The sequence below is a fragment of the Entelurus aequoreus genome, linkage group LG16 (assembly GCF_033978785.1).
Source record: "Entelurus aequoreus isolate RoL-2023_Sb linkage group LG16, RoL_Eaeq_v1.1, whole genome shotgun sequence".
In the NCBI taxonomy this organism is placed as follows: Eukaryota; Metazoa; Chordata; class Actinopteri; order Syngnathiformes; family Syngnathidae; genus Entelurus; species Entelurus aequoreus.
The window spans coordinates 33,802,146-33,814,645 of record NC_084746.1 but is presented as its reverse complement, the minus strand read 5'-3'; the positions used below and the strand labels follow the sequence as shown (position 1 = coordinate 33,814,645).

The following is a 12,500-nucleotide window of genomic DNA, read 5'->3' as shown; positions in this document are numbered from 1 at the left end:
CAGAAGCCGCACACTACATGTGACCGGGCAGGCACGCAGATAGCATGGTGTAAAAGTGGACGCGCCCATCACGGCACGCCCTCAATATTGTTGTCCGGGTGAAAATCGGAGAATGTTTGCCCCGGGAGATTTACGGGAGAGGCACTGAAATCCGGAAACCTCTCGGAAAAATCGGGGGGTGGTCGGCAAGTATGCAGAGTGATCAAAGAGCTGCATGCGGCTCCGGAGCCGCGGGTTGCCGACCCCTGACCTAGGTAAAATAAATAAATATGTATATTATTTATAGGGGTCCTACATTACACATTTTGCTGAAAATCAACACCTCGGAAAAAAAACATTTTCTGACTTTTTTTTTTAGGTCAGGCTTGCCTGACTTCCCGCGCCGGAAGTTGCCATGGAAGCGAAATTAAAGTTGCGTAACCCTTACTGTACGAGTTCTACTCTTTCCTGGCCTTTTTCTTGATTAGATGAGGAAACCTTTTTTGTTCATGCATTCATTTTCCTTTCCACTGTTGAATGAAATAACTGACCCCACCCATAACGTGTCCAAACAACTAAATCGTATTAACTTATGTTGCGGGTCATTTACTTATGTATTTATTTTGTATGTATGGGGGGTGAATAATGTCGTCAAAGGGTTGGAAATATTATTTTTTAGAATGACAATAAAGATCTCTTGTTTAATACATTTTAATGCATTCATACAGTATATGCATTTATTTATTTGCTAGTCTTTCCTCTGTGTGGGTATGTTTACATTATCAATTTATTAGTGTATTCTTTTTTGTTGCAAAGGTCTCTACTGTGTCTCAAATTAATTGAATGTAAATAATTGTTTATTTATTCATTCAGAAATAATTACACCTTTAAACAAGTAATGCTGACATGAGTCATTCACTGAGTTTACCATTTGATTTAACAAGAAAATGTCACAGCCCAAAACATCTGGGACCTCATGTATTAAGCACTGGTGTACGCTCTTTATCACTGTAAAGATGAGATGTATCAAGAGTGAAATGTGGAAATGTGCGCATGCGTCACCTACGTACATTTCTACAGGCTGTGGATATTTTGGCGACACACAGAAGCGGTCGTTTGGGCTTAGCCAACATTTGATTCCGACAAAGAAAAAAGATCGAAGCAAGGAGAGAAAACTCACTTTTCCGCCGCCTATTGTTGTGACGATGTGTTCCTGTGACTCCTGCAGCAGCTGGGGGTCGTGGCACATCAGTGGCACGGGAGACGTCGGCCGCTACCGCAAGTCGCTCTCCTGTGTTGTAATAATAAATTGAGTAATCACACAAGGGGAAAAGTCAAATCCACGTTGATTGGAATGTAAAAAAGAAATGTGCTTGGATTTGTGCCTGCACACACTTTAATACATCTGATTTGTATTTTTTCTGAAGGTACGCCTTTTTTTTGGTAAAAAATCCACACAATTATTAATACTTGAGGCCCCTGGTTGTGCTTGCTAGCACTAGCTCATAGCTAGAGATCGACATAGTTTTTTTTGTCCAACTATGGTAAGGAAGAAAGTGCGCGTGAAGGACAGTGCTGAGAAGAAGAAGAGGATGATGTTCATTCAATTTAACAATCATCAATTACATGACCAACATGTGTCATCGTCATGGTGACACTGCTAGTCTGTAACATACCAAACCAGAATGAGTCCATGCCACCAGCTAAGGATATTAGAACAATATCTAAATGGTGACATTTATCCATGAAAATATGAGAATGCTGCTGATGGTGTGCTTGACTGAGAAGCCGCTGCAAATAAATATCGTAATAATGTGATTTGCAAGGAAAATGTTAGGAGTGTCAAAAAAAAAAAAATTTCTTCGAAGGAATCACGATTCCTATTTGGAATGATTCTTATAAAAAGAGTAAAAATACATAAATAAATACAAAAAATAAATACATTTAAAAAAAAGATATATATATATATATATATATATATATATATATATATATATATATATATATATATATATATATATATATATATATATATATATATATATATATATATACTTATATATATATATATATATATATACACTACCGTTCAAAAGTTTGGGGTCACATTGAAATGTCCTTATTTTTCAATGAAGATAACTTTAAACTAGTCTTAACTTTAAAGAAATACACTCTATACATTGCTAATGTGGTAAATGACTATTCTAGCTGCAAATGTCTGGTTTTTGGTGCAATATCTACATAGGTGTATAGAGCCCCATTTCCAAAAACTATCACTCCAGTGTTCTAATGGTACAATGTGTTTGCTCATTGGCTCAGAAGGCTAATTGATGATTAGAAAACCCTTGTGCAATCATGTTCACACATCTGAAAACAGTTTAGCTCGTTACAGAAGCTACAAAACTGACCTTCCTTTGAGCAGATTGAGTTTCTGGAGCATCACATTTGTGGGGTCAATTAAACGCTAAAAATGGCCAGAAAAAGAGAACTTTCATCTGAAACGCGACAGTCTATTCTTGTTCTTAGAAATGAAGGCTATTCCACAAAATTGTTTGGGTGACCCCAAACTTTTGAACGGTAGTGTATGTGTGTGCATTTTGTTTATATTTTTTTCCTGTCCAGCCACTCAGTCAAATCATATTGTTGATGTAGATTATTTATATTTGCTGTACGGATTTACCTTAGAAAAGAGAAGTGTGTGATAGTTCTCTTATTGCCCTATTTATATTTGACTTTATTAAATATTTGGGTAGAACAAAACCAGTTTTCTTTTAAGTAATATAGAAATGTATCACAGCTGTTTATCTATTTCATGGAGGAATGTAGTTAGACATAGAACTGGCACCCAATGGTATAAAAAAGCATTGATTTTGAATCGAGAATCATTTTGAATCGAGAATCGATTCAGGATTGAATCATTACCCCCATGAATCAAATCGCATGGTGCCCAAAGATTCACAGCCCGAGTAACAACTACATTACTTCATCATGTAGTTGTTGTAGTACATTCCGTTTTTCATACAGTATTTCTTCTACAAAAGTTAGTTTTTCTTTTTAAAAGATATAATTAAAATTGTGCTGTTTTGGAGGGGGTAACCACGAATCAATTTCATTGAATTCATGTTTCGCAATACAACATTTTCGAGGTGGAAGTTATATATTTTTTATTTATTTAGTTTCTTTAAAAACGAGTGATACCACTGAGTTTCTTTCCGATTTGATACTGGGTAAAATTCAGGCCGACATTGATACTTTGTGGAAACATAATATGTCTGTTAAAATTTAAAATGTGTATTTCAAATAATATGTCTCATAGCATTATTTTTTAATTTATTTTTGAGGTATTGGCATGAATTAGCATATAGTCAAGCTACTGTAATAAAACAGATAAAAAACAGGACATGAAAATGGTGTTTCAAAGCATAGAAAAAGGAAATTAGTAAAATAATAAAAGCATTCAACTAAATATATTATTAAGAACTACCATCAGCAATAAAACAAATTCACAATTCAGTTACGTCACATGTGTCAAACCCAAGGCCCAGGGGCCAGATTTGGCCCGCCACATCATTTAATGCGGCCCGCGAAAGCCCTAAAATAATATGAGTCAATAAAGCGTTTTATCATTTACTAAATGTAATCTTTTCATTGTGACGGACAGAAATTATACTCAATTATGCTATTGAGTATAATTTAAACTTTATTATCTAATAATGCAACAAATATATTCATTTAAAACTTTTTTTAAAAATAAAATAAAATACATTTGCTTGAGTTATATCAAAGCAAGTTATTCATCAAATTGTACACTGTAGAAATGACAATAGATTTTACAGTAAAAAAAACTATAGTACCTTTTTTCCATTTACAGTAATATACTGTAAAAACCATTGTACATTTTACGGTGAAGCTGCCAGTTTTCTTTGTTTTAATGAATTTTTTTTTTGTTTTGTTACAGTGTTGGTAATATAAATATAATAATCAAATGCACAGCAATTAATTTTATAATATCATGAGGTGAATTCTTATATATTTATATTCATAAAATATACAGCCATAACTGTGATGTGGCCATCAGTGTAGCCGTTTTCGACACCCCTGAGTTACGTGAACATATTAACGTGAAAATACTCCAAAAAAAAAAAAAGCATTCAACATTGACACGTTGCCTCATTCACAAGTGTAGTTACTTTTTAACACTGTGTTCCTTTTAATGATAAACATCACCTCAAATAACTAAAGTATCAATATTTTGATTTGGGAATCGATATTGCAGCATAATATATCAGTATCGATTCACACATCACCATTAATAGCAGTTTAGCAGCCTGGCACGCTATCAGAGTTTAAAGTGCAGTGTCATCTTTTGCAAGAGGCGTGGCCAAAGTAGCTGTTATATCATGCGTGTAGTTTGGGTATTGCATCATGACAATGACACATACAGCGTGAATCCACATTTGTAACGATTATTATGTTAACGAGCCATACATATTACATGAAGGCAGCAGTGTTTTGATGCTGAGGCAGACTGATGGATGCTGATGCCGATGATGCAGCAGTTTTGCTCTACTGCATCACGGAGGAGCCCTCTGATTGGATGCAGGATGACGCTGGGGATGCAGCTACAGCCAACGATAAGGAAAGTGTTGAATCGGAGTAACACTGCAGTCGCGCTACCCAGAGGAAGACACAGGCGCTCTTACCACCACATCATGAGGGAGATCGTGCACATCCAAGCTGGACAATGCGGCAATCAAATTGGGGCCAAGGTATCGCTTCTCATACAGTCACGTAGAATTAAACTGTATTGAAATATTTCTGCGTTTACTAAAGGTTAAAAGTAATTGTGCAAGCTTTCATTTTAAGGCTGAAATATTCTCTGCATGCTTTTGCTGTCCATAAACATGTTCAAGGTTGCATGATTGACAGGCGGTCGGCTGAAATATAAGCTCCACCTCACTCCTGCACAACTACATGAAATAAATCACGTTGTGTTCATGACCCTATTTGCCTCGCTCTTGCAGTTCTGGGAGGTGATAAGCGACGAGCACGGCATCGACCCATCAGGCAGTTACCAAGGCGACAGCGACCTGCAGCTGGAGCGGATCAGCGTGTATTACAACGAGGCCTCGGGTAAATGTCCGTCCCTCCCAATAACATGCGCAATGAGCTAAAATATCTCTCCATCTCCATGTCTACCCCTTGGGTCCGTAGGGAGCACAGGTATCTGCAGTCTCACTAAGACCTCGCCTCACGCTGCAGTGTTACTCCAGTTCATAGAATGATGTCATCATAGTTTAGTTTGTGTGGTTTTCATTTGCACACACACAAACACAAACATTTAGTTAATGGGTTTTACTATGTAAAGGGCTTTGAGTCTCTAGAGAAAAGCGCTATATGAATATAATTAACGATATACAATTTAAATCAAAACACCTACTTCGCTGTCTAAAAAGCAAACCTTCCCCAAACAATAGACAAGTCAAATGCAACCTCTGGCAACAGTTATGGAATCACCAGTCTTGGAGGATGTTCAATCAGACCATTCAGTTTTATTTTGCAGAAAAAAAGCAGCCAAAAGACATGACACCAAAGTATAGTCATTTCCAATGGCAACTTACTGGCTTTAAGAAACACTAAAATGAATAGATCAAATTAATTGTAGTTGTTAGCAACATTTTCATATTCAAAACAAGCAGATGAAAATGATGCAATCACTCAATTCTGAGCAAAAGGATGGAATCATCACCCTGCACCATGTTTAATGTGTTCATTAGTCTGCAGTTTAAAAGGATGTTCACCATTGGCCCAATTTAGAGAAAAAAAAGATGTCTGGGGACCGGTATATCTATTTTTAGCAACACTAATACAAAACCTCATAATAATGTCTGATTGAAAGCTAAAAACGTTATGACAGACCGCCTTAAAAAACGGAATGGAATTTTACATGTTTTTACTAAATGAGACACCGAGAATGTACATGAAAATAAAGAATGTGGGCTTTACAATATTAACTATGAACGATAGAACATTGAATATTGACAACATATGAACATCACACCCCCTCTCGATTGACATATTTTACAATCAAGCGAAACGCAACACAAATGCAACAAACGCAGCGAAATATGAATGCAAAGGGTAAAAAACCCCCACCTACAATCTGATACATCACTAAGCTTTAGAACTTAGTTGTAAAAATCTCCTTCGGCGTTTGTCCCTGACACCTGCATTTTCTGGCTCGCTCTGGAAACACTGTGGAAACGCTCCCTACCCACACTGCCTGGTGCCTCATTTGAGCTGCTGTGACTTAGATTACCATAGTAACTAATCAGATTACCATAGTAACTAGTATATCATGCAAAAGCGCAGATTCCAACCATTAAAATACTTTGTATAGTTCAAGACTTACAGTCATTTGAAAACATCACTGCACATCATAATTGCAGCTACAGTTTCCATCTTAAAGATATAAAAAAAAATTTAGAATGTCCAGCGGGCCAGATTGAAAATCTTAAGCATGAAGCCCCCGGGCCTTAATTTGCCCAAGTCTGATTTAGGTCATCAACGTCATCCACCTTCAAGGCAAGTTTATTTACAGAGCACAATTTCTACGCCAGCATTTCAAAGCGCTTTATACCTGTAGATGCAACAAAAATTATGGTGTATAAAATCATTAAAAAATGTAATCATCATAAAGATAATCATTGAATTGAATTCAATGCAAAGAGCGCAGATAAAATACCTTTAGTTGTCATATAAAAAAACAAGTGTTTTCAGCCTCATCCACCATACAGCCCTAACAGGTTTAACTTAAATCTTCATATAGACCTGAATTAGCTCTTGTCCCCCTTCAAGAAATAAGATTCAAGACTAAATCAAGTACGAATTCTAGATTTGATTCTCAAAAAAGGGTTAGGGTTTCATATAAAATTAGCCACAACCCATTTTTTAAAGAGTTATTAAACATACTGAACTCATCTGTAGTAAGATGATGAAATCAATAGATATTGAAATAAAGTTTATGTTATTAATGATGTATGTTGACATTATTTCAGGGTTTAAAACAGTAGTTCTCAAACTTATTTTGCAAAGTACCACCTCAGAAAAACGTGGCTCTCTAAGTGCTAAGTATTTATTGAAAACAAGGCAGGGGTTTTATTTAACAATTTTATTTCATGTTTGGCCACTGTAACATTACACATAAGTTTGAACAGTAACACTGTGTTTGAATATAGGAAAATAAAACACTGCTCTTTAATCAAGTGCTTCCTTGGCGTACAACTAGATCACAAGTGTCAAACTCAAGGCCCGGGGGCCATATCTGGCCAGCCACATCGATTTGTGTGACCCCCGAAAGGGTGGATATATGTATTTTCTTAATAAATGTAATACAAAAATAAATGTACTGTTTGCAATTACATATATTTACACTTTAATCATATCTAATAATAAAACAAAATATTATATCATCATACATTTCAAAACAATTTTTTTGTTCAAATAAAGATAAATACTTAAATATCTGCTTGACTTATGATTTCAATCCAACAAATTGTTCATGCAAACATTTTACAGTAAAATCCACTTTCGTACCGTTATTCAATATAGAGTAATAATACACTATAAAAACACAACTGTAGATTTTACAGTATAAAAACTAGCATGTATTTTTCTGTAAAAAAATTGGGGTGCCGTTTTTCATTCCATTTAATTTAATTCCATGTATTTATTTATTTTATATGCTGTAAAAAAAAACAAAAAAACTGCAAACATTACGGTAAAATTGTGGCGATTGAGCTGACAGTTTTTAACAGTACAATCTAAAGATTTGGTTTTGTACAGCGTACATAAAAAAAAGACAATCAAATACATAGACAATTATTCACATGTTTTATATATACACATTTATATTCATACTGTAAATCATTCACTGTTAAAATCTGCCCTCTGAGGGCAACCATAACTGCGATGTGGCCCTCAATGAAAACAACTTTGACACGCCTGCACTAGATGGAGCCCGCGTACCACTGGTGCTACACATACCACAGTTTGAGACCCACTGGTTTAATATATTCACATATAGGCCTTAAATTGTATGCCTTTGGAGGTTCTTCTGTAGTAAAAGTAATAAAGAAGGTATAGAAAAGACAAAAGGGAAAGTGGTGCAAACAAAGACAAGCTTGAATGCTTGCCTGAATGGACTGTGCCGACTCAGCACTTTAAAAGGCCCACTGGTCTCGAATAAGGAATGCATTATGTTGCAGGAGTTGCAAGTGAAGTCAACTGCAAGGCTAAGATAAAAAAAAAACAGAAGTAGATTTGATATGTAAAAGTCAGGTGGAGAACGAGATAAAATCATCAAATGTGGAATGACATCATCTGCTTTGTCATCTCAAAGGCAGCAAATTTGTCCCCCGCGCCATCTTGGTGGACTTGGAGCCAGGGACCATGGATTCAGTTCGCTCCGGCCCTTTTGGACAACTGTTCCGGCCTGACAACTTCATCTTTGGTGAGAAGATTTGTGTGGCGGCCTCACAAAAACTCACACACTGTGTCCTTCTGTGTCCTCGCTGCACCCTAAAGATTCCAGTGGAGCCTCTCAGCATTGTGTCAGAGGACCGTGCATTCTCAGCAGGGTGCTATGTGACGTGTTGTCAGTGCTTCTGGTGGTCTCAGCAAAACAAAAACCTCAGGGAGCTAAGGGAGGGGCACCCTTCAACAAGGCAAGGACATGTATTACTTGTCCGCGGCACCCAGACTAAAAGATCCATACGCCATATTCCTGGGAGTGCAATGATTAGCTCTTGCTACACATAGCCGGAGCTACTCAATGTGGGAATTTTGGTGGTTATACATAAATAACATCATATATCAAAGTAAATAGATTGTAAAAAAAATACACACAAATGAATAAAAAATTAAATATTTAATCTATAAAAAAATACAATTTAAACTACAGACAAAATTTTAATAAAAATAGATACAAACAAAATATAATAATAAAATAACAACATTTGATTTGTTGTACATACTATTGATACAAAAAAAAGGTTATAAAGTTATAATATAACAAGAGCAAACCTACAATAAGTAATTAAGTTAAAAAACAGTCTTTTTTTAATTTTTTTTAACAAAAAGTAAGTTTAACATTGCCGACATCCTCTATAAGCGATTTGCGGGAGGCCCCGTTTTGCACGAATAAGCACATTTAAAATGTCAACTCATGAGTGGCAGTTGTAGTTCATGTGACATTTTTATGAAATTCCTAGCCTCTTCCTGGTCCGTCGCTGATAACAATATAATGGCAAGTTTCTCCGGGTTATTTAATGATCCGATGCGGCACCCAGTGTTGGTGCCAAGCCTATTTTATACAGTCGTACTGGGATCGAAACAGTAATATGCAAATTTATGATTTATCCATATCAAATTTGTTATTTTGCACCAAAACCATAAATTATTTACAAATTCTTTCACTTGAATGTATGCTAATACAAAACATGCATCAAATTAAATGCAAGTTTGAATAAAGAAGTACAAAAGTGTGAACATTTTTTGTAACGGAGGGTTCGAAATTACATTCTGCTTAGGGCCCTATATATAATATTTTTTAACATGGCAAAGTTAGGACAATAGAGTTGACGTAATCCGAGGATGATATATATACATATATACACATACACAATATATGTATGTATGTATGTATCTATCTATCTATCTATCTGATATATATACATATATGTAGGGCTGGGCGATATGGCCTTTTATTAATATCTTGTTATTTTTAGGCCATGTCAGGATACACAATATATATCTCAATATTTTGCCTTAGTCTTGAATTAACACTTGATGCATATAATCACACCAGCATGATAATTATGTGTGTCTACATTAAAACATTCTTATTCATACTGCATTAATATATGCTAATTTTTAACTTTCATGTAGAGAGGGAAATCACAACTAAGTCAATTTACCAAAACTGTATTTATTAAACAGTTAGTAAGCAGTGCCACAAACATTCATGTCATTTCAAATCAAAAAGTGAAAGATTGTCAGAGATATTTTAAAATGAGCTATTAGTGCACTTTTGTGCATGATGTCACTAAGATGACAAATCAAAACAACACTAAATTAAAGTGCACTTTTTGTACAGAACGCCACTACAATAGTTTAAAACAAATAAAGTGCACTTTTGTGCATGATGTCACACAAGATATTTCAATAACTGTCAAACAAAAATGAGCTGCATAATAGGAAATCAAATAGTGTATGTCCTTCGCTATGTGGTAGGTTACTGCGGACGTTATCTCCTTCTGTTGTTGACTATTTTTTTCATAGGGTGTTGATCTGGAAATGGTTGCTTTGGCATTTTGTGGGTGTGGCACCGTCCGGAGATGTTGACATGCAGAGTTTCAAGCACTCTTCATTCTCTAGCGGGTGACATTTCAGATGATGCTACAAATTAGCAGTAATGCTACTTTTTGTAGCAACGCTTTTGCCCCACACTTGACATATTACACTTGTCTGTTCAACATATTCCCACTTGAAGCCAAACCACCACCAGACGATGGACTCCCTGCTGTTTTTCTTGGGAATTAATTATTCCTTCATTTGTTACCAGATTCGCACCTTCTTTCTCTCGTATTACCACTCGCACCGCTCCGCTTGCACAACAGCACACCTTGCCCATGCCGCTACCTCACTGCTCCGCGAGAGCGTATGACTTTGCACGCGCGACAGTATGTGACGTATGTAAGAAGGTGCGCTTGTTTTATGTCTCTGTGAGAAGGAGAGACAAGAAAGACTTAGAAGAGCCTGAAGTGTAACGCCCGCAGCTAAAAGCAACTGCGTGAGAACGTATACTCGAATATCACGATATACTCATTTTCTATATCGCACAGACACAAACCTGCGATATATCGAGTATATTCAATATATCGCCCATCCCTACATATATGTATGTACTGTACATACGTAGAAAATATATATGTATGTATACATTTTTTCGTTTTTCAAGAAAAATTATGAAAAAAAGCATTTAAAAAGAAAAAGTTACATTGCAAGAATAAAGTATAATTTGGAGACAAAAAACTACATCTGAACAATGAGGAGAGACTTTTCATTCTTGAGGAGACTGAGAGCCGCTGCATCCACTGTTATATGTTAATGCTTATTATACTAATGTTCTAGCTTATGTTCAGTTTTAGCGAGCAGTGCTGAGTCTTGGTGTAGACCAGGGGTCTCGAACTCATGGCCCGCAGACCATTTGCAGCCTGCTGGCCCATATTTTGTGGCCCTCAACTTAACTTGGTTGTTTACTGTGATTGTGGCCCTGCACACCCTGGGTGGCCAACAGTTAAATATATTTATACAGCACTTCTAACACACATTGTGCAACATAAAGACCAACTTCCTGTAAGCAAGCAGTTCAGGAATATAACATTTTCACATCCATAATGACTACCATAGCCCAGGGTCACAACAGTAGTAGTCAGTTGGTGAAAACGTGGTTCTGAAGTGAATACCTTGTGGGGACCACAATCACCCAGACTGTACCTAAATTGGCCCCCAGGTGATTTGAGTTTGAGACCCCTGGTGTGGACGTTGTGAAAGTTGCTAACTCTGGATGCATCACGCAGGTCAAAGCGGAGCAGGAAACAACTGGGCCAAAGGTCACTACACGGAAGGGGCCGAGCTGGTGGACTCGGTTATGGACGTGGTGAGGAAAGAGTCGGAGAACTGCGACTGTCTCCAAGGCTTCCAGCTCACTCACTCCCTGGGCGGAGGCACCGGTTCCGGCATGGGCACCTTGCTGATCAGTAAGATCCGTGAGGAGTACCCGGACCGCATCATGAACACGTTCAGCGTCATGCCCTCGCCCAAAGTGTCCGACACGGTGGTGGAGCCTTACAACGCCACCCTGTCTGTGCACCAGCTGGTGGAGAACACCGACGAGACCTTCAGCATCGACAACGAGGCTCTGTACGACATCTGCTTCCGCACCTTGAAGTTGACCACACCCACTTACGGAGACCTCAACCACCTGGTGTCGGCCACCATGAGCGGCGTCACCACCTGCCTCCGCTTCCCGGGACAACTCAACGCCGACCTCCGTAAGCTGGCCGTCAACATGGTGCCCTTCCCCCGCTTGCACTTCTTCATACCGGGCTTCGCCCCGCTCACCAGCAGGGGGAGCCAGCAGTACCGCGCCCTCTCCGTCCCCGAGCTCACCCAGCAGATGTTTGACGCCAAGAACATGATGGCGGCATGCGACCCGCGCCACGGCCGCTACCTCACTGTGGCGGCCATTTTCCGCGGGCAGATGTCAATGAAGGAGGTGGACGAGCAGATGCTGAGCGTGCAGAACAAGAACAGCAGCTACTTCGTGGAGTGGATCCCCAACAACGTCAAGACGGCCGTGTGCGACATCCCGCCGAGAGGCCTCAAAATGTCAGCCACCTTCATTGGCAACAGCACGGCCATCCAGGAGATCTTCAGGAGGATCTCGGAGCAGTTCA

General features: G+C 38.0%; 1 protein-coding gene and 1 long non-coding RNA gene across 2 annotated transcripts in view; one reads left to right on the top strand and one right to left on the bottom strand.

Moving 5' to 3' along the window:
- The window catches only part of LOC133630871 (uncharacterized), a 38,770-nt gene that overhangs the window by 16,902 nt on the left and 9,368 nt on the right, over positions 1-12,500 (bottom strand). The window contains exon 4 of the long non-coding RNA XR_009821356.1: positions 1,160-1,270. This is a non-coding gene — a long non-coding RNA (uncharacterized LOC133630871). The remainder of the gene's footprint in view (positions 1-1,159; positions 1,271-12,500) is intronic.
- LOC133630865 (tubulin beta-2A chain-like) overlaps positions 4,425-12,500 on the top strand; it is an 8,426-nt gene continuing 350 nt past the window's right edge. Inside the window, exons 1-4 of the mRNA XM_062022684.1 lie at positions 4,425-4,748; positions 5,004-5,112; positions 8,381-8,491; positions 11,622-12,500. The exon at positions 11,622-12,500 is cut by the window's right edge and continues 350 nt beyond it. Of these exons, the coding sequence (XP_061878668.1) occupies positions 4,515-4,748; positions 5,004-5,112; positions 8,381-8,491; positions 11,622-12,500 (1,333 nt within the window). The 5' untranslated portion in view covers positions 4,425-4,514. The remainder of the gene's footprint in view (positions 4,749-5,003; positions 5,113-8,380; positions 8,492-11,621) is intronic.